Source organism: Dendrobates tinctorius, unplaced genomic scaffold, assembly GCF_039654945.1.
Source record: "Dendrobates tinctorius isolate UK_male_01 unplaced genomic scaffold, ASM3965494v1 ptg000171l, whole genome shotgun sequence".
Lineage (NCBI taxonomy): Eukaryota > Metazoa > Chordata > Amphibia > Anura > Dendrobatidae > Dendrobates > Dendrobates tinctorius.
The window spans coordinates 15,250,120-15,272,776 of record NW_027361838.1 but is presented as its reverse complement, the minus strand read 5'-3'; the positions used below and the strand labels follow the sequence as shown (position 1 = coordinate 15,272,776).

Below are 22,657 nucleotides of genomic sequence, written 5' to 3'. Positions count from 1 at the left end.
TGTGCACATTGATGCGTTTTTTACCGTGAAAAACCGCAGCATGCTAATTAATTTTGCGGATTTTTCCGCAGTTTTGGCTTCTTCCATGCGGTTTGAAACCGCTGCAGAAAAAACGCATCAAAACCGCGCAAAAACCGCCGCGGAAAAATAGGTGCGGTTTCTGGGAAGGGATTCAGGTTTTTGAGCAGAAATTTTCTGCAACGTGTGCACTTAGCCTTATCCTCTACGAGCTCATTTTAATCATGTTTCTGCTAATCCAGAGAATTGATAGGAAAAGACTCAGTAGCTAAAAAAGCTAAATGAAGTATACAGGCCATAGGACTCCTTAACCCCTTCACTACCAAGGGTGGTTTGCACGTTAACTCCCGGGCCAATTTTTACAATTCTGACCACTGTCCCTTTATGAGGTAATAACTGTGAAACGCTTCTATGGATCCCGATGATTCTGACAATGTTTTCTCGTGACATATTGTACTTCATGTTAGTGGTAAAATTTGGCGAAAATTCTTAATTTCGCAATTTTCCAACTTGGATTTTTTATGCCCTTAAATCACAGAGATACGGCACACAAAAAACTTAATAAATAACGTTTCCCACATGTTTACTTTACATCAGCACAATTTTTGAACCAAAATTTTTTTTTTGTTAGGAAGTTATAAGGGTTAAAAGTTGACCAGCGATGTCTCATTTTTGCAACACCATTTTATTTTTACGGACCACATCACATTTGAAGCCACTTTGAGGGGTCTATATGATAGAAAATACCCAAAAGTGACACCATTCTAAAAACTGCACCCCTTAAGGTGCTCAAAACCACATTCAAGAAGTTTATTAACCCTTCAGGTGCGTCACAGGAATTTTTTTGAATATTTAAAAAAAAATGAACATTTAACTTTTTCACAAAAAAATACTTCAGGTTCAATTTTTTTTATTTTACCAAGGGTAACAGGAGAAATTGGACTGGAAAAGTTATTGTGCAATTTGTCCTGAGTTCGCTGATACCTGATATGTGGGGGGTAACCACTGTTTCGGCGCATGGCAGAGCTCAGAATGGAAGGAGCGCCGTTTGACTTTTTCAATGCAAAATTGGCTGGAATTCAGTTTGGACGCCATGTCACGTTTGGAGAGCCCCTGATGTATCTAAACAGTGGAAACCCCCCACAAGTGACCCCATTTTGGAAACTAGACCCCCCCCAAGGAACTTGTCTAGATATGTGGTGAGAACTTTGAACCCACAAGGGCTTCACAGAAGTTTATAACGTACAGCGGTACAATTAAAAAAATCATATTTTTTCCACAAAAATGATCTCTTCACCCCCAATTTTTATTTTCCCAAGGGTAACAGGACCCTAAAAGTTATTGTGCAATTTGTCCTGAGTACGCTGATACCCCATATGTGGGTGTAAACTACTATTTGGGCGCATGGCAGAGCTCAGAAGGGAAGCATCGCCATTTGACTTTTTTGGCTGGAATTGTAGATCGGACATCATGTCGCAATTGGAAAACCCCAGATGTACCAAAACAGTGGAAACCCCCCACAAATGACACCATTTTGGAAACTAGACCCCCCAAGGAACTTATCTAGATGTGTGGTGAGCACTTTGAACCCCCCCAGTGCTTCACAGAAGTTTATAACGCCTGGGCATGAAAATAAAAAAATCGTATTTTTTTTCCACAAACATGATCTTTTAGTAACCAATTTTTTTTATTTTCCCAAGGGTACCAGGAGAAATTGGACCCTAAAAATTGTTGTCCAATTTGTCTTGAGTACGCTGATACCCCATATGTGGGAGAAAACTACTGTATGGGCACACGTCAGGGCTCGGAAGGGAAGTAGTGACGTTTTGGAATGCAGACTTTGATGGATTGGTCTGCGGGTGTCATGTGCGTTTGGAGAGCCCCTGATGTACCTAAACTATTGAAACTCCCCACAAGCAACCCCATTTTGGAAACTAGACCCCCCACGGAACTTATCTCGATGTGTGGTGAGCACTTTGAACCCCCAAGTGCTTCACAGAAGTTTATAACGCCCGGGCGTGAAAATAAAATCCATTTTTTTCCACAAAAATGATTTTTGCTCCCAATTTTTTATTTTCCTAAGGGTAACAGGAGAAATTGGACCCCAAAAGTTGTTTTGCAATTTGTCCTGAGTAGGCTGATACCTTATATGTGGGGGAAAAACACTGTTTGGGCGCATGGCAGAGCTTGGAAGGGAAGGAGCACCATTTGACTTTTTCAACGCAGAATTGGCTGGAATTGAGATCAGACGCCATGTTGCATTTGGAGAGCTCCTGATGTGCCCAAACAGTGGAAACCCTCCACTTCTAACTCCAATCCTAACCCCTACACACCCCTAACCCTAATGGGAAAATGGAAATACATTTTCTTTTAATTTTATTGTTTTTCCCTAACTAAGGGGGTGATAACAGGGGGTTTGATTTACTATTTATGGCGGTTTTTATTTTTGACAGCTGTCACACGCTAAAAGACGCTTTTTATTGTAAAAATTAGTTTTTGTATCACCACATATTGAGAGCTATAATTTTTCCATATTTTGACCCACCGAGTCATTTGAGGTCTTACTTTTTGCGGGACGAGATGACGTTTTTATTGGTATCATTTTCGGGCACGTAACATCTTTTGATCGCTTTTTATTCCGATTTTTGGGACGCAGAATGAACAAAAACCAGCGTCTCATGAATTTCTTTTGGGGGGTGCTTTTACGCCGTTCCGCGTGCGGTAAAATTGGTAAAGCGGTTTTATTCTTCGGGTCAGTGCGGTTACAGCGATACCTCATTTAGGTCTTTTTTTATGTTTTGGCGCTTTTATGCAATGAAAACAATTTTATATAAAAAATAATTATTTTTGCATTGCTTTATTCTGCGAGCTATAACTTTTTTTATTTTTTTTGCTGATGATGCTGTATGGCGGCTCGTTTTTTTGCGGGACAAGATGACGTTGTTAGCGGTACCATGCATATTTATATGCGTCTTTTTGATCGCGCGTTATTTCAGTTTTTGTTCGGCGGTATGATAATAAATCATTATTTTTTGCTTCGTTTTTTATTTTTTAAGGGGTTCGCTAAAGGGGTTAACTAATGGGACAGTTTTATAGGGCGGGTCGTTACGGACGCAGCGATTCCAAATATGTGTTCTTTTATTGTTTTGTTTTTTTATTTCCAAAAAATGAATTTATTAGGGAATATTTTTTTTTTTTTTTTTTTTTGAATTTATTTAACTTTTTTTTTTTTTTTTTACTTTATTACATTGTCCCAGGGGGGACATAGCTGTCCTGTGACAGATCGCTGATCTGTCACATCACAGGCATAGACGCAGACTTCCTCATGCCTGCGCTTTGCAGGCACTGAGGAAGTCCGTTCCCTGCAGGCCCCCGAAGGTCCCCGTCGCCATCTTGGATCCGGTGACCTGCAGGGATGGAACCCCCTGCAGCAGCGCTGCACATTGCGCTGCTGTGGGGGGCTCAGGGAAGCACGGAGGGAGCCCCCTCCCTGCCGATGCTTCCCTTTAACCCGCGGTGCACGCGATCGTGTTTGATCGCGGTGTGCAAGGGGTTAACGTGTCGGGGGCGGTCCGTGACCGCCCCTCACACATTGTGCCGGGTGTCAGCTGTGATAATCAGCTGACACCCGGCCGCGATTAGCGGCGCTCACCACGTGGGCGCCGCTGATCGCTATGACGTAATATTCTGTCCATGGGACTTAGGGCCCAGGTCACATGGATGGAATATTACGTCCAATGTAGTAAAGGGGTTAAAGGGAACCTGTCACCAGATGAAACGCTACTATTATACGTTTCCTTATTGTTCCACACCTGATTTTGAACTGAAATTACCTTTTATTAACGCTATTGCGTCTGGGTGTCAGTCACGGGGGTGGCGCAAGTTTAGTCTCTGCTCTGTAATACAAAGCACTGCCTGACAGTCGGACCCAGTGCAGAGCGAGTGTCGGTCTTGGCCGAGGTCGTGGTTACAGCCGTCTTTATGTTTTCTCAGACTGAAACCAGGACGCTGTAGGGGGAATAAAGATAATTTTCTCCCCGTAGCATTTGGCTATGATTAGTAACATCCGTAATCAGGATGGGAAACATGAGAGGAAAAGTATAATACAAAGATATGCACCTCTTCCACATTTTTCACCCACTCCTGGTATTGGCTGACAAATACTGATGGAAAATGCTGACCAAATACTGAACGTGTGAACATGGCCTAACTGTGAGAATTCTAATGGCTGAAGACGATAGTAGCCAGACATGTACGGTACATCGTGTCCCAGAAAGTAAAGGCAGCAAAAGCCTGTAGCAAACACGGCTGAGTATATATATATAGATTACACTCCGTTACTACACATAGTAATGGAGTGAATCCTGGTTTAGTTTTGGCTGATGTTACAATATGCTTCTGCGATATTTTGTGATGGGGCCCATTTAGACACGCTGATAGTCGGGAATAATCGTTTCTAGTATGATATTAATGATCGTTTTGTGGATGTGCAGACAGACATTCTAAACAGGCCATTAAATGACCAACGCTTGGCTCCTTGTAGCTGATCGGCAGTCGTACAGCAGATGTTATCAGCCTGTATAAATAGGCCCATTGTGTGTCAGTAGTTAATAGAAATAAGTATAACACATACAATATACACTGTATGAAAAAATCATCTTTTTAGCAGGCAGAAAACAATGCCATCCATATCACTAAAGAGCGATGTTGATCCTGTTCAGATTACTGGTGACTGCTGTAGGACACAATTTGTAATGATAAAGATGCCCTTATTCCACTGCTCAAGGTCTATTAAATGAAATTAGTAACACCTGCTGGTGAAAAATGTAGCAGAACCTCAAGCCAAGTCCATGAATGGTTTGTGCTTCAGATAATTAAACCTTTCGGAGAGGAAAAAAAGAGACATGCCTGGTGTTGAGACAAAATGTAACACGCTTGTCTCCCATGTTTTACAAGTCCCTCCAGCAGAGAAAAACCTTTTCTGGAGTTTTGACAAGTATGGAACTACTCATTTAAATTTGGATACCATAAGGGAAAACTAGAACAGCGAAATAAAAGGAAACTTCAGGTACATAAGGCTGACAACAGGCTCATCTTCAAGATATTCACTGTCAGTGAAGATTTCAATAGCAGTATTGGGAACGGGCAGGTTCTTGAACGTCCTTGAGTGTTTATATCAGAAATGGAAAACAGTTTAAAAAGTTAATTTTTCCCATTGCGTTTCAAAAAGCTAATGGGAAGGTTATTCGGTAATGACATTTGGGAATGTGCTGCCAGTTTTCTACCGCTGCTTCTGAATTGTAAATGAAAACAGTACTTACAATTTGAAGAAAACATTATTTTGAATAGTATTGCCTTTTTTTTGTGTATTCCATGCACATTTAGCTCTTGGTCACACCTAATCTTTTTTTTTCTAATTTGCTGTTGCTATGGTACTGTCACACTTAGCGATGTACCAGCGATCCCGACCAGCGATATGACGCGGTCAGGATCGCTGGTACATCGCTAAGTGGTCGCTAGTGAGCTGCCACACAGGCAGATCTCACCAGCGACATGGGTCGCTACTTACCTGTCACACTAGGCGATCCTGCATCCTCCCGCCTGGCTCCACGCTCGTCTCTCGTCTCTCCACAGGAAGCTGACGACGAGAAACAGTCCTGGACGTTCTCGCGCGATCAGCGATAACCAGCGGGGGAGCGGGTTGTAGGTAAGTATCAGACACAGCGATATCGCTAGCAATATCGCTATAACGTCACAAGTTACAGCGATATTGCTAGCGATATCGCTTAGTGTGACAGTACCTTTAGGCTAGAGGAGCCTGGACCCGAATGGTGTTCTTTTTTGTGCTTTTTCTTTTTCTGTATAAATATAGTATTAAATGTAACCTTCATGCTCCCTGAGGACAGAGAATGTGTACTAGGGTCTGCTCTGACAGGCATTACTTAACAAATTCTTTAACAGTGGTTTTTAGAAATTACTAACACAATTTGTATTGAATAAACCCTTAATGACAGTCGATATGCCTTTTAATAGCGGCAGTTGAGGGTACTTATTTCTCAACGCTTATTTAACAGCGCTGAGAAATAAGGGTATAGCGCCCCCAGCGTTGAAAAACCTCCAGGGTCTCGGCTACTGGGGGTAGCAGAGACCCTGGAGAACATGATCAGGGCCGGTTTTTACGGTACCCTATCACGTGATCACCGTTATTCACCGAATAACAGCAATCAAGAGAAAAAATAAAAGTCCAATTTACAATTCATTTCTCTCTCCTTTTGATATGATCTAGCATATCAGATATGAGAGAAATGGGGTGCCCCGAGCCTCCCCGGTACCTCCGCCATTCCCGGTCCCTCCTACTCTGTCCCCCGACCCTCTGCATCATCTTCCTGGAAGATGGGGATAGACCCTAACACAGTGATCAAAATAAAATAAGTAAATCAAACCCCCCTTTGTCACCCCTTTAGTTACATAAAAATGCTAAAATAAAAAAAAAAATTTCCATTCTTTACAGTTAGGGTTGGCTTTAGGGTTGAAGTTGGGGTTAGGGTTGGGTTAGGGGTTAGTGTTAAGGTTGTGTTAGGATTGGGGCTTTTTCAAAAGTAAAAAAAATTGACTATATGACGGCTAGTGTTGAGCCCAAGTGCTTGCTACTTGAGTTTGCATTGGGCGCTTTGGTATGCACCGAGTATCGCAGATTCCTGCATGTCTTTTTCTGGGGTGCCAAACAACCCTGAATCATGATGGACAGATACTTGAGACTGTCACTCGAGCATCCGTGATATTGGGTGCATGCCCGATGCAAACTGGAGTAGCGAGCATTTGTGCTCAAAAACTAATGATGACTTATTCAAAATGACAACCTAATGTTATCAAATTCTGTCTCATACTTGTGGGTTCAAAATGCTCCTTGTTCCCCTGGATAAAATTCTTGAGGGGTGTGGTTTCCAAAATAGGGTCTCTTGTGGGGGGGTTTCCACTGTTTAGGCAGCTCTGGGGCTCTCCAAATGCGACATGGTTCCTCGCCATCGATTCCAGACAATTTTGCATTCAAAAAGTCAAACTGTGCTCCTTCCCTTCCGAGTCCTGCCATGCGCCTAAATAGTAGTAGTATTCCCCTACATATGGGGTATTGGCGAACTCAGGAGAAATTGCGCAACAAATTTTGTGTCTATTTTCTACTGGTATCCTTGTGAAAATAATAAAGTTTAGATCTAAAGTAAATTTTTTTTTTTTGTGAAAAATTTTTTTCCTTCCACATTGCTTTGGTTCCTGTGAAGCACTTGAAGGGTTAAAAAAAACTTCTTGAATGTGGTTTTGAGCACCTTGAGGGGTGCAGTTTTTAGAATGGTGTCACTTTTGGGTATTTTCTTTCATATAGTCCCCTCAAAGTCACTTCAAATGTGATGTGGTGCCTAAAAAAAAAAATGGTTTTGCAAATTTTGTTTGAAAAATGAGACCTCGCTGGTCAACGTTTAACCCTTATGACTTCGTAACAAAAAAAAATTGTTTCCAAAATTGTGCTGATGTAAAGTTGACGTGAGGGAATTATTTATTAACTATTTTGTGTGATATTACTCTCTGATTTAAGGGCCCAAAAATTAAAAGTAAAGTTTGAAAATGGCAAAAAAATGTATGTAAATTTTTGCCAAATATACATTTTTTTTTTTCAGGAATAAATGCAAGTCATATTGAAGAAATGTTACCACTATCATGAAGTACAATATGTCGCGGAAAAACAGTCTCAAAGTCAGTGAGATCTGTTGAAGAGTTCCAGAGTTAATACCTCATAAAGTGACACTAGTCAGAATTGCAAAAATTAGCTTGGTCATTAAGGGGTTAAACATTGCCTTTTGAAAGATGGTGAAGCTATACAATGATTTATTTTTATGCCTATTTTTCTTTTTTTTCCAACAGATTTTATTCATTAGAAACCGCCTTTTTCCTTTAGGTAGATTGCAGGGCTCTAAACCACAGCGCATTCTGTTTTTTGCTGTCTTGCGTTTTTAGGTCTGGTGAATTAGAAGAGTGCAATGTTTTTAGCTAAACTGTTAGCAATAGATGGTGTCATTTACACCTGCACTAGGATCCTGAATAACACCTTCACGCCTTCTGAGCGAAACCTGATCTGCCAATTTTCTCTTTGCAGAACTCGGACAAAGACTGGGATAAAGAGGCCGCTGCTGCAAAACAACTAGAGTATCAGCAACTTGAAGACGACAAAGTCTCTCAGAAATCAGTTTCTAGCAAACTCTCCAAATCTCCTCTGAAATCTGCAAAAAGACCCAAAAACATGCTGGCTAAAGTCACACTTCTTGACGGCTCCGAATACACATGCGAGGTAGAGGTAAGCTCCTTTATTTATGGGTCTGAGAAATTAAAATAATAATTGTCATATTGTAGCTCTAACCACATTTATAAGGGTTACAAATAAAAAGAAATTTTCCCTGAGCCTTGGTGGCTTGTTTATACACATTTACACATAGTGAATGCTGCCTTGTAACACTGGTTCTGAAACAATAGTATGTATTATGTATTTTATACAATGAATACATGATCTTAGTGTTACTCCTCTCTTCTCCCGCAATTTAATAAAGTAGTGAAAAACTTAATTCTAACGGCTCATTCGGATATCTGTTTTTCATATACATGTTCTGTATGTGATTTTTATGGATTGAATACATACCCACGATCGTCGATGGAGTTGCTCACATGTCCGTGTCTTTTTTTTTGTTTGTTTTTTTGAGACCATTTGTTTTTGCAAAAATCAGATTTCAGGTTTTTTTTTTTACTGGCATCATGGATGGAGAATGCTAATATAAGTCTATGGGTCCGTGAAAATCATGTACAGGCGCACAAATGGCGTCTGTGTGCATTCCATACTCTGTCTGTGATTAACGTTGCAATAGGTAGAAGCTTTATAGTTTATCCATACGTGAAAATCACTGATGACACATTGACCCAGCACTAATGACACTCGGTTCCAAAATACCGATGACACCATTTTGTGTCCATGAAACAATACAGACGCCTGAATGAGGTGTAAAGTAACTCCAGGAAGGAGTATTGGGATTACTCATGTCGTAAACAAGAATTTATTGAACATTTTTTTTTTTTACTGAAGTTATGAACGGTGTAATATACCTGGTGTAACGTGGTAGGTTTATAAAACACTTTTCCTCATGGCTTGCTCACACTTAGACCAATAACATAAACTTAAAAATAACCTAAAACTTTTATTAAATTTGAAAGTGTTTTTACTTGCCACATTCTTATGCAATTTTTTTATTTTAAAAACCGTCAAACGGGACAGAGAACGTGTCTCTAATAATGTCCCCTGTCCTGTAATAATGTTCCTCATCCTGTAATAGCATCCCCTGTTCTGTAATAATGTCCCCGTCCTGTAATAATGTCCCTCAGCCTGTAATACCATCCATCGTCCTGTAATAATGTGCTCTGTTCTATAATAATGTCCCTCAGCCTGTGATAATGTCCCCCGTCCTTTAATAATATCCCCTATTCTGCAATAATGTCACTCGCCCTGTAATAATGTCCCCTGTCCTGGTTGCCACCATATAGTATGGTCTCCATCTTATAGAAATGTCCCCACCCTTGTCCCATCTTTGTCCCCTTCTTGTAACAATGTCCCCCATTCTACTTCTCTTTATATACTAAAAAAAAATACTTCTATCCTGACTTCGCTCCCTTGGCAAACAGCGTCCTTTTTCACCTCCACAGCTGGGACCCTCAGCACTGATGTCAGGTGCAGCTTGAAGGGATGCCGACGTCAGCAGCTGGTCTTTGATTGGCCAGTGGCTGCTATTGATTTTTCCATACAGGGAGATGGTCTATGCGCCGCAATACATTTCAGTTGAATTTGCATCCGAGTTGATAAGCTGGGCGCGATTGTCTCAGGAGGGACCGCACAACCGAGCTTCAGGGGCCACATGCATGTTTGAGACCCCTGCTTTATATGGGTGTTGGAAGATGGCAGTAGAAAGAAGACAGTCATATCAAGAAGCTGGAAACACACTTATTTCACCCATAAACAAGAGCTCTGCATGCCATATTATGCGTGCCTGAGCAAAAAAGCATACATTTATCATTTGCCTTCTGACTACATTAGCTTAATCCAGTAATGTAATCCATTTTCTGCTCAGAAATTAGCTACAGGTAACTTTCACATGGTGCCATTTTGATTTGTATTTTGCATTAGTATTTATAAGGCACGGTCAGGAGTGCAGCCAAAAAAAATCAAAAACATGAAAAAAGCGGAGATCTTTCCTTTTTATATGTTTTCTGTTTGTCCTCTCTTCGCTCTGGCAACACTCGGACAGACTTATTCTCCGCCAGAGGGCTGTGGGCGTCCACAATGTTGGTAGAACAGTATTGGACTATGTTGTAGTGTGCAAGTGATCTTCTCACGTGTGAATAAAACTCACACAAGCACTTGTGTTGTCCATTTTACAGGCAGATCAGTGCCTATACCAATAGCAGACCGCTCCTGCAGGAGCCGGACGTGGCGCCAGTTACAATTTGGCCAATAATTTTGGTGCTCGCCTGAACTTGTCCACAATGCAAAATGCTATCCAAACTTCTATTCTATGCTATTCTGAATCTTCTTGGATTTTTTCAGCACAGATGACTGGATTCCATTTTTGTGTTCTGGGTTGTTCACAGCAGTTAGGTGACTCAATTCTCAATTAGTAGGTATGAGATTGCAGCTGAATTGATTACATGGAAATTATCACTTTTTTTAACAAGCCCTGCTTCAGCAATGAAAATTAGTGTGACATGCCTGCCGGAGGAGGTACTGATGTCTTCTTTATGCCTTTAGGTGACATGAATATTTAAAAAAATAAATAAATAATAATACCCATTCACTAGAGATGTGCTTGAGTCTGTGGAATCCATAGCTGTATTTTCATGAAGTATGGAGTGGGGCACAGCATAACCATCTTTGACTTAAATGGGATTAAAATCGGTTTGGTCTGTGTGCCCACGATGGGTTTCTGATGAGTTTTTGCCACTGCATATTTTCGGTGTGTCAAAAATGCAGCATATTACAGTTCCAGCACAAAGAATGGTATTAATAGAAATCTCATGCCCACTGTGGGTTTTTTATTACTCAACGTAAGGTGACCTGCGGTGCTAGTTTCGAATCCATAACTTGTCAATTTCCATTGCGGGTACACAGTTTTATGTGCAGATATTTTTCACATGGATTAGCAATGGATGCCAAAAATACAAAGGTAAAAAACGAACTGCATTTTTAGTTCATTTCTATGGCGGAAATACAATAATAGCACATGTAATGTGCCGCAGTTCAAGGTCAGTGAGTCCGGCAGCTGAGAAATTTTTCATGATGAACTGCGGTGAACCTCAGAGTTTTTTCTCACGGTGCTGAGGTCACCACAGTTCAGGGGCCCGGCTGGGAATGCAGCCTCATGGACGTGTGGTAATCTCAATGATGTCACTGCTAGTCACTGCTGCGCTCGCAGAGCTCATTCCTCAGTGGAGTAAACAAGATGCCACGGTCCAGGCTGAAAACTGTTTATCCCCAGACACGGATTACAGCATAGGACAGAACGTCGAACAGGTGAGGGATATGTTTTTTTTTTATTTTTGTTTTAATACAGGAGACAAGGGCTTTAATGGAGTGGGTGTTAGGCGAGTATAACTTAAATAAATTAGGTTACTGATTTTTATTTTTTTTTTATTTTTTACATTGATATCTTATTGCATTTTTGAGGCTCTGTTTTGTCTCTTTTCCCATGTCATGTTTTAAACGAAGCTGTTTTGATACTTTCTGGTATTTGGCTTTGACAAAACTGTATTAGCAGTCATGTGCAGATGACATGCGGTTCTGCTGCGGAAATGCAGTAAAAACGCATGTGCCTTTTTTACCTGTAGATTTTCATCATATATTGGAAAAATAAACATAAATACATAAATCTTCCCCAAGAAAAATGTTGCAGATTTAAAACATGCACCACAAGTCTGCTTACGCTGAGTAAAAAAGAAGCACATTGGGCAGGAGATTTCTATAAATCCCAACCACTTTGCTGAAACTATAAGATGCTGTGTTTTAGCTGCAGAGACCGTTTTAGGTCAGTTAGGATTACCATCATTATTAATATTTGCCAAAAGCCAGAATAATGAGAGAGAATGTTTTAAGGCATTTTTATTACTTACTGTAAAGTCAAAAGTTTACATACACTAAGATTACAATGTCTTGAAACAATTCTCGACTGCCCATATGATGTCATGTGTTTGAAAGCTTTTGATAGTTTTTTTTTTGTCAATATCTGAGTTAGAGACACACCTATGGATGTATTTTAATGCATACCTGAAACACTGCTTCTTTGTGGAGCATCATGGGAAAGAAAGTCTCAAGAAATCAGCCAATATATTAGGAAGTTAATTGTGGACTTGTGCAAGTCTGGCTCATCCTTGGGTACAATTTGAAGATACCTGAATGTGCCCCATTCACCTGTACAAACAACTATATGCAAATACAAACAAGATGGGAAGGGAATGTCCATCCATCATACCGCTCAGGAAGAAGATGGGTTCTGTGTCCCAGAGATGAATGTGCTTTGGTCTGAAATGTGCATATCAACCCAAGGACAAAAGCAAAACACCTTGTGAAGATAATGGCGGAAGCTGGAAAGATTATGTCAATTTCCACAATAAAAAGAGTACTTTATCATCATGGGCTGAAAGGCCACTCTGTCAGGAAGAGACCATGACTCCAAACGAAACATGAAAAGCCAACTCCTGCCTGCAGAAGGGTTTTATTTTCCAAGATATATATGTATATAATATTCACTATGTAAACTAGGGGGCAGGTTACTGATGGATCAGTGATTTGTCAGAAAGCATACAGATGAATACCTAAGCAGATCACCACATGAAGATCCCCACAGGCCCGTCCCAGAGCATGAGCATATAATTTATTTATAAAATATAGTAACTGAATCACAAATTTCCACTGAGGAAGCCAGGCTTTGCGGTGATACCTGTGGGGTTCATCCTCCTCCCTTTACCATATTTTAACTGGGTTTTCCCTACATGCTAACCAACAGGTTGTATACAACTTTAGTTATTTCTGTGACCTACCTATTCTGCAACAGCCTATTTCTACTTCATCTACTTCATGTTGCAGGCATTTTTTTATGCATCTCTCTTATGACTTAGTGATCTGCTCTTTTTGGTTATCTTCTAGGTATACTTGTGTGTGTTTTCAGACAAGTCTGTTGGTTAATTCTAATTTTTGTACATTTAGACTTGGTAACATACATATGTTTTTTCTGTAACTTAGCATTTATTTGATGTCTTAGTTATTGCATTGTAGGTGTTTAAGTACCTGTCCCCAGTTCACACAGTGGAGGAGGATAGTCAGTCCTGACATGGACTGTCTATCTGTTTATACTAGCCCTTTGGCTTTTTTAAGTGTTTTTAATTGTTATTGGTTATACTTTTGTGTTTAATAAACTTAATTGCATCATATTTTGGTGATCATTTCTGTTCCATACACACTTCTTTTTCCTTTTGTCTGTTTAATCAGTATAACGGCGACATGACAGTGTCTGTAGGTTACTTTGCATAATCCTGCTGACAGGTTCCCTTTAATTGTTTCAGATCACCAAACAAATGTAAATATTAGACAAAGATAACACAAGTAAGCACAAAATGCAGTTTTTAAATGAAGGTTTTTATTATTAACCCCTTCCTTACCGATGACTGAATAGTATGTCATCGGTAAGGATCCCCTGCTTTTGAGGTGGGCTCCGGCGGTGAGCCCACCTCAAAGCCAAGACATGTCAGCTATTATGAACAGCTGACATGTGCCCGCAATAGGCGTGAGCGGAATCGCCATCCGCCCACACCTATTAACTAGTTAAATCCTACTGTCAAAGCTGACAGTGGGCATTTAAATAGCGCTTCCAGCCACCGGGCCGGAAGTGAGCTCATCGCCGACCCCCATCACGTGATTGGGGGTCGGCGACACGTTACCCTGACAACCAGAGGTCTCATAGAGACCTCAGTGGTTGTTGCAGGCAGATCGCTTTGAGCGATCTCAGAAAATTGCGCAATTTTTTTTAAAAAAATTTAAGCAAACTTTGGAATTTTTTTGCACCACTTAGATAAAAGAGAACATAGACATGTTTGGTGTGTATGAACTCGTATTGACCTGGAGAATCATAGTGGCAGGATAAATTTAGCATCTAGTTAACCTAGCAAAAAAGCCAAACAAAAAACGTGTGGGATTGCACTTTCTTTGCAATTTCACCGCACTTGGAATTTTTTCCCCGTTTTCGAGTACACGCATGGTAAAACCAATGATGTCTTTTAAAAGTACAACTCGTCCCGCAAAAAATAAGCCCTCACATGGCCATATTGACGGAAAAGTAAAAAAGTTATGGCTCTGGAAAGAAGGGGAGTGAAAAATGAAACTGGAAAAAGCTCCGGGAGTAAAGGGGTTAAGGGAAAAAGAATTCCAAACCTACATCGCCCTGTGTGAAAAACTGATTGCCCCCTAAAAACCTTGTAACTGGTTGGGTCCATAATAACAATAGTTTCCCTTAATAATAAAGATCTTCATTAGGAACTCCCAATTTGTGCTTACTTGTGTTATCTTCATCTAATATTTAAATTAGTTTGGTGATCTGAAGCAATTAAGTGTGACATATGAAGAAGAATAGGAAATCAGGAAGGGGGCAAACACTTTTTCACACAACTGTAGATCGCTTAGTGCACATTGTTTACTTTGATCTGCCAGTTTAAGCAGGCATTCAAACAACTGCCCATTGGCGGTTGTATCATGCCGCTGGTCGATCTGTATAAATGGATCTTTAAGCTTTTTATGTTGAAAATATTTTTAAAAATTCAGATGATTTTTTTTAATAGATATAAGTACAGTATCAAAAGCCTGGTTTCATGCAGTTCTCACTCTTGTTAAGGGGGTTTTACACACAGCGATATCGCTAGCAATATCGCTAAAGCGTCAACGATTTTGTGACGCAGCAGCGATATTGCTAGCGATATCGCTATGTGTGATACTTACCTCCGGCCGGCTTCCCCGCTGTCTGTCGCTGATCGCGCAGCTCCATTTCTCGTCAGGCGCTTCCTGCTGGCGCCGACGAGCGACGTGTGGACGCGGACGGGAGGACGTCAGGATCGCCGCATCTGAAAGGTAAGTAACGACCGCTGTATCGCTGCTACATCGCTGTGAGATCTGCCTGTTTTGCAGCTCAGTAGCGACCATTTAGCGATGCACCAGCGATCCTGACCGGGTCATATCGTGGTCGGGATCGCTGGTGTATCGCTAAATGTAAAGGGGCCTTTACTCAACAGTACATTGGCATTTACTGTTCTGTTGGATCACTTCTCAGCACACATCTAATTATCGTAACAGGGATAATTACCAAGAAACTTAACACCTATATGTAGATAAAGGATTTTACCAGTCAAAATACAGTAGACGTGAGCAGTATAACCATAAGATCATTTCAGTAAGGGGTTTATACAGCAGCTGTCGTCAATGCACTTCCTTAACCGTATGAAATTACAGTACGAAACTAAAGATTAAGAAAATCAAAAAAGGAGGTTGGCAAGGGATCTTTTAGATATTGAAATATCGTGAATGCTCGGAGGAATAAACTAGATTTTTTTCAAAATATTCTGCAGTGCTGCTTTCTTTTCTTTCTTTTCTTGCTATTTTTGACAAAATGTGATAAGACACTGTTCTCCCTCCCTTCGCAATGATTTCTGCACAGGTCACAGTACGTTCCTAGAGTAATCTCCCATAGAAGTCAATGAACATCTCCATACTATTGTTTCCAGTGGTTTATGTGGCTGTTATAAAGCATATCTCTGAATACTGTTAGCAGAATATTAGGCAAGATGGGTGCTACCATAATCATACAGTTGTGGCCAAAAGTATTGACACCTCTGCAATTCTGTCAGATAATACTCAGTTTCTTCCTGAAAATGACTGCAAACACATTCTTTATTATTATCTTCATTTAATTTGTCTTAAATGAAAAAAAACAAGAAGAATTGTCCTAAAGCCAAATTGAATAAGGTGGCCAGCAATGAGTCCAGACCTGAATCCCATAGAACACCTGTGGAGAGATCTAAAAATGGCAGTTTGGAGAAGGCACCCTTCAAATATCAGGAACCTGGAGCAGTTTGCCAAAGAAGAATGGTCTAAAATTCCAGCAGAGCATTGTAAGAAACTCATTGATGGTTATCGGAAGCGGTTGGTCACAGTTATTTTGGCTAAAGGTTGTGCAACCAAGTATTAGGCTGAGGGTGCCAATACTTTTGTTTGGCCCATTTTTTGGAGTTTTGTGTGAAATGATCAATGTTTTGCTTTTTGCTTCATTCCCTTTTGTGTTTTTTCATGTAAGACAAATTAAATGAAGATAATAATACCAAACAATTTGTGTTTGCAATCATTTTCAGGAAGAAACTGAGTATTATCTGACAGAATTGCAGGGGTGTCAATACTTTTGGCCACAACTGTACATAGAAAATAGCCAAACTATATGCTACAATCCTAAAATAAAACACTACTGTAAAAATCAGTATCTGCTTTAAAATAAAATATAGGTGAAAATCGACTTTAAATACTTGGAATGTGTCAAATTACTAAATTCCAGAACCCAATATTTTCTAGCATGAAGCCAGGCTAACTTCCGTGGACCAGTTCTGATGCTCACATGACTATTTAGGTTGCAGTGGACAAATGTCACCAGAAGCACAGTTATTGGTCTGTGGCCATGCAGCCCACATGTGTAGCCAAATGCCATGCACTGTATTTTCCAACACCATTCTTGCAAAGTCAGCATCATTTTTTTTAAGCGGTCTATGCTACCATATCTTTACTGTGGCATCAGACCAGGCAGATAACCCTGTGTTACTAACACATATAAATGAGCCGTGAGCACCTACGAGCCTGACAGTAGTTTAGATTTCATCATCCTTGGACCATTTTTGTTAGGTTCTGACTACCAAATGACTGAGTCATCGAGCCTTATGGCCCTTGTCGTAATCATTGAGATAATTGAGATCTGGCCTTTGTTCGAGTCAGAGACCTTTAGGTCACACATGCACGCAACGTCTTTGTAACAATTATGTAGGTACTATGGAATCTGATTGCGTGGGATAAATGAATCTGAGACTTAAGGTACTGTCACACTTAGCGATGCACCAGCGATCCCGACCAGCGATATGACGCGGTCAGGATCGCTGGTGCATCGCTAAGTGGTCACTAGTGAGCTCACACAGGCAGATCTCACCAGTGACATCACAGGGGTCGGGGGTCGCTACTTACCTGTCAGACGAGGTGATCCTGACGTCCTCCCGCTCGCGTCGCTCGTCTCCACAGCAGGAAGCTGACGACGAGAAACAGTCCTGGACGTTCTCGTGCGATCAGCGATAACCAGCGGGGGAGCGGTAGGAGGTAAGTATCAGACATAGCGATATCGCTAGCAATATCGCTATAACGTCACAAAAACCAGTGATGTTATAGCGATATTGCTAGCGATATCGCTTAGTGTGACAGGCCCTTAAAATTGAGACGAATAAACTATTTAAACAAAGCAAGAAGTACAGCATAAACTAACAGAGACTTTCCTGCAATTACAGCGAAATGCACAGCACAAAATGGAATTTACCAGCAAACATAATAGCAGGGCGCGACCGCTAATACAAGTCCATCAGTAATTTGAAACAAGAGTGCAACTGGCACTTATACAGTGGGGCAAAAAAGTATTTAGTCAGTCAGCAATAGTGCAAGTTCCACCACTTAAAAAGATGAGAGGCGTCTGTAACTTACATCATAGGTAGACCTCAACTATGGGAGACAAACTGAGAAAAAAAAATCCAGAAAATCATTGTCTGTTTTTTTTTCCATTTTATTTGCATATTATGGTGGAAAATAAGTATTTGGTCAGAAACAAAATTTCATCTCAATACTTTGTGATATATCCTTTGTTGGCAATGACAGAGGTCAAACGTTTTCTGTAAGTCTTCACAAGGTTGCCACACACTGTTGTTGGTATGTTGGCCCATTCCTCCATGCAGATCTCCTCTACAGCAGTGATGTTTTTGGCTTTTCGCTTGGCAACACGGACTTTCAACTCCCTCCAAAGGTTTTCTATAGGGTTGAGATCTGGAGACTGGCTAGGCCACTCCAGGACCTTGAAATGCTTCTTACGAAGCCACTCCTTCGTTGCCCTGGCGGTGTGCTTTGGATCATTGTCATGTTGAAAGACCCAGCCACGTTTCATCTTCAATGCCCTTGCTGATGGAAGGAGGTTTGCACTCAAAATCTCACGATACATGGCCCCATTCATTCTTTCATGTACCCGGATCAGTCGTCCTGGCCCCTTTGCAGAGAAACAGCCCCAAAGCATGATGTTTCCACCACCATGCTTTACAGTAGGTATGGTGTTTGATGGATGCAACTCAGTATTCTTTTTCCTCCAAACACGACAAGTTGTGTTTCTACCAAACAGTTCCAGTTTGGTTTCATCAGACCATAGGACATTCTCCCAAAACTCCTCTGGATCATCCAAATGCTCTCTAGCAAACTTCAGACGGGCCCGGACATGTACAGGCTTAAGCAGTGGGACACGTCTGGCACTGCAGGATCTGAGTCCATGGTGGCGTAGTGTGTTACTTATGGTAGGCCTTGTTACATTGGTCCCAGCTCTCTGCAGTTCATTCACTAGGTCCCCCCGCGTGGTTCTGGGATTTTTGCTCACCGTTCTTGTGATCATTCTGACCCCACGGGGTGGGATTTTGCGTGGAACACCAGATCGAGGGAGATTATCAGTGTTCTTGTATGTCTTCCATTTTCTAATTATTGCTCCCACAGTTGATTTCTTCACTCCAAGCTGGTTGGCTATTGCAGATTCAGTCTTCCCAGCCTGGTGCAGGGCTACAATTTTGTTTCTGGTGTCCTTTGACAGCTCTTTGGTCTTCACCATAGTGGAGTTTGGAGTCAGACTGTTTGAGGGTGTGCACAGGTGTCTTTTTTTTATACTGATAAGTTTAAACAGGTGCCATTACTACAGGTAATGAGTGGAGGAAAGAGGAGACTCTTAAAGAAGAAGTTACAGGTCTGTGAGAGCCAGAAATCTTGATTGCTTGTTTCTGACCAAATACTTATTTTCCACCATAATATGCAAATAAAATGAAAAAAAAACAGACAATGTGATTTTCTGGATTTTTTTTTCTCAGTTTGTCTCCCATAGTTGAGGTCTACCTATGATGTAAATTAGACGCCTCTCATCTTTTTAAGTGGTGGAACTTGCACTATTGCTGACTGACTAAATACTTTTTTGCCCCACTGTACGTGGAAGTCCTGAAATATGCAGACAGAGGAGTCGACACCTTTCATGGAAGTCCAGAAAAACACAGGTGGAGCATAACAAGTAGAAGGTCTCTAAGGCTATGTGCACATGCTGCGGTTTTTGCTGCGGATCTGCAGCAGTTCTGCAGACAGTGTACAGTAGCATGTAAATGTATGTGATCTACAATCTGCTGTGCGCATGCTGTGGATTTTTAACTGTGCAAATGCTGCGGTTTTGAATCCGCAGAAAGAAATGACATGTCACTTCTTTTCTGTGGATTCTGCTGCGGTTTACCAACTCTTCCATTGTAGAGGTGATAAACCGCAGGCCAATCCGCAGGTAAAACCGCAGGTCATTTTACCTGCGGTTTTACCTGCGGATCCGCAGATAGAAATCCGCAGACCAATCCACAGCGTGTGCACATAGCCTAAGCGTACCTTTTGGGCTGAAAGTCCTGCTCAAGTCCAGCACCGCAGCCTGCACAGACACAATCCAAAAAGTAATAATGTCAGAAATTCTTACAGACCACAGCAGTCCCAGAAATGTATAGCTCCTCATGTAGAAGTCTGGACAATAGGTAACCCCAGCCAGGATCAGGAAGCAGCACAGAGGACTGAAGGCAGCTGGAAGTGATGAGGCAGAACACCAAGTAACGAGCAGCAGCAGGAACTCCAGAAGTAAGCCAGTCGGAAGCACGGAAGCCAACAGCAACAAAATACTCCGGCAAGGAGGATCTCCCGACCCGGACTTAAATAGCAGGACAGACAGGAAGTTCAAGAACAGGGCGAAGTACCAGACTCCATTTTGGACAAGGGCAAAACAGGCTCCATGGAACATCTGGAAAACTTAGTCTTTTTGAGACAGATTCCACTTTAAAAAAACTGCTAACTAATCTCTAGAAGCTGTTTATGCATGTCTATGTAAAAACTACACTACTTTTCCTCATATGGACAGTCTTTTTAGCATCTTAAACCACTTTCTAAAAAGGCCAAGCAGCTAAAAGAAGTGAACAACGTTCTCTGCTCTGAAGCTGCGTTATACGGTGTAATAGAAGTCGATAGGAAGGTTCAAGACAATCCTTGGTATCTTTTTGAGCATTTTACAAGCATTTTTTGCTTGAAAAACAGCTTCTGGATTCTTTATTGTTAAGTGGAATTAAAAAAAACAAAACTGGAAATCTCAAATATAAAATGCCGAAAAATGCTGACCCCCCCACCCACACACACACACACACACACACACACACACACACACACACACACACACACACACACACACACACACACCACCTCCACTACCTCCGCCTCCAGTCAAAAAAGAGCTCAGGAAACTAACGCACATGACACCCTAATGAAAAAAAAAACATTTTGTATGCAAAAGTTATGTTCACGCTATGTAGTTTTGCTGCAAATTTCCCTGTGGACTTAAGACGGTTGTCCTACCAACAAACTACATTTTAATTAATAGATCTTGGAATAATAAGTTCCACAATTGGATGTGTGAAAAAAAATTACTGTGTTAATAATCTTTTCTAAATGAGCCTCTGCTATGTTATATGTAGTGGCTGTGTTCGCTCATATAGGACTGCTCCGTTTCATAGTCTGCACAAACTAAATCTCCTGGCCAGGGGAGATAGCCACTGGAGCTCCTATGTCTTTGAATTGGCTAAAGACATGGCAAAAACACTTACTCCTTTGATAACGGGCAGGGAAATATGATACATCAAAAAAGCAACAGCTGCTCTTCCCTACTGTTTCTTTTGTATACTGATCATAACTGATTAAACTGGAGAGGCTCTGTTCGGCACATTTATAAGATTATCTCTGCACAAGAATAATTTTTTTTAACACATTCAATTTTTTAAGTTGTTATTGAAAGCTACATTGATTTTAAAATATGCTTTGTTTATGGAGTAACCCCTTTAAATGGAAGGTGCCACCAGTTTTCTTGTTTTTTGAGAAATTAAGCTTAAAAAAGTAATTAAAATGTATTAATGCATTAATTGCACTGTTTGCAAACATTTCTATATGAATTTTTTTTTACCTAAATATAATTACCACTAGGGGGAGCATTTTAAGTTTTAGACCTCAAGCAGCTCTAGTAAGACTTACCAGCTTTACTCTTAGGCCGGAGTCACACTAACCAACGCAAAATACGGTCAGTATTTTACATGCGTAATACGGATCAATGGCCCCTAAACAGTGTATGTCATCCGTAATCAAGGTGTGGTCGCATATTTTGCGCATGTCAGCATCCGTATGTAATCCGTATGCAATCCGTATGGCGAGATTTTCTCGTCACCTTGCAAAATGGACATATAATGGAGCCCTATGACAGTTTTAATAAAGAAATGAAAGAATAGATATATACACATAGAATATATATATATATAATGTGTATTCTATGTGTATATATCTATTCTTTCATTTCTTTATTAAAACTGTCAGTGAGAGTTTACTGTATAGCGCACTGAATTGCCGGCTTTGCTAAAAGACACCTGGTGCGTATTTCTCGCAAGTCACACATCTGGTCCGTGTGTAATCCGTATTTTTTGCGCACCCATAGACTTGCATTGGCGTATTACGGCCGTAGTACGCTGACAATCGCAGCATGCTGCGATTGGCACGGAGCGTAGGATACGGAAGAGAAAAACGCCTGGTGCGAGTGACCCCATTGAAAATCATTTGTCCGTGTGTAATGCGTGTTTTTTGCGCCTCTCACGCGCCCGTATTCCTCGGCAGTGTGACTCCGGCCTGAGCTGGAAAATTGGGGCAGGAACTGCTGACAGCACCATTTCCCTCCCTTTTTGGGTGTTCTAGAACCTCTGGGGCAGAATGAAGAGTAGCATCACAGGAAAGCGCCATTTTGTGGGTGACTGCCCTGTGATCTGCTATCACCAGCAGGTACCATCGGAAGCACAGCTTGTTTACAGAGGAGAAGACGACAGTGGACTCAGCATCATGGACCCTTGGAATAGTGGAGACATCTGGTATATATGGAGTAGTTTTATCAGAGCAGGAGCTGTCGACAGGAGCTCCACACTCCATATGTGTCTCACCCATCATACTACATATGTCTCTCTCCCATTTGTCTCCATATGTCTCTCTCAGCCAGACTACATGTATCTCTCACCCTTTTCCACAATGCCTGGCCATTCACTGCAAACTTGCAGCTCCTTCTTATCTTACTGTGGGATGAGTCACAGCTCCTGCTCCAATTATGCCGATCCTACACTGTTTCTCCTTGATGTCTTTGCAGTCTCTACTATGTCC

At 41.1% G+C, this 22,657-nt stretch overlaps 1 protein-coding gene across 21 annotated transcripts in view; it reads left to right on the top strand.

Annotated features, from left to right (window-relative positions):
• The window catches only part of EPB41L3 (erythrocyte membrane protein band 4.1 like 3), a 466,618-nt gene that overhangs the window by 256,339 nt on the left and 187,622 nt on the right, over positions 1 to 22,657 (top strand). For 20 of the 21 annotated variants that reach the window (XM_073550905.1, XM_073550907.1, XM_073550910.1 and 17 more), the window contains one exon: positions 8,165 to 8,362. In XM_073550905.1, coding sequence (XP_073407006.1) covers positions 8,165 to 8,362 — 198 coding nt within the window. The remainder of the gene's footprint in view (positions 1 to 8,164; positions 8,363 to 22,657) is intronic. The other variant, XM_073550909.1, reaches the window with a different exon arrangement.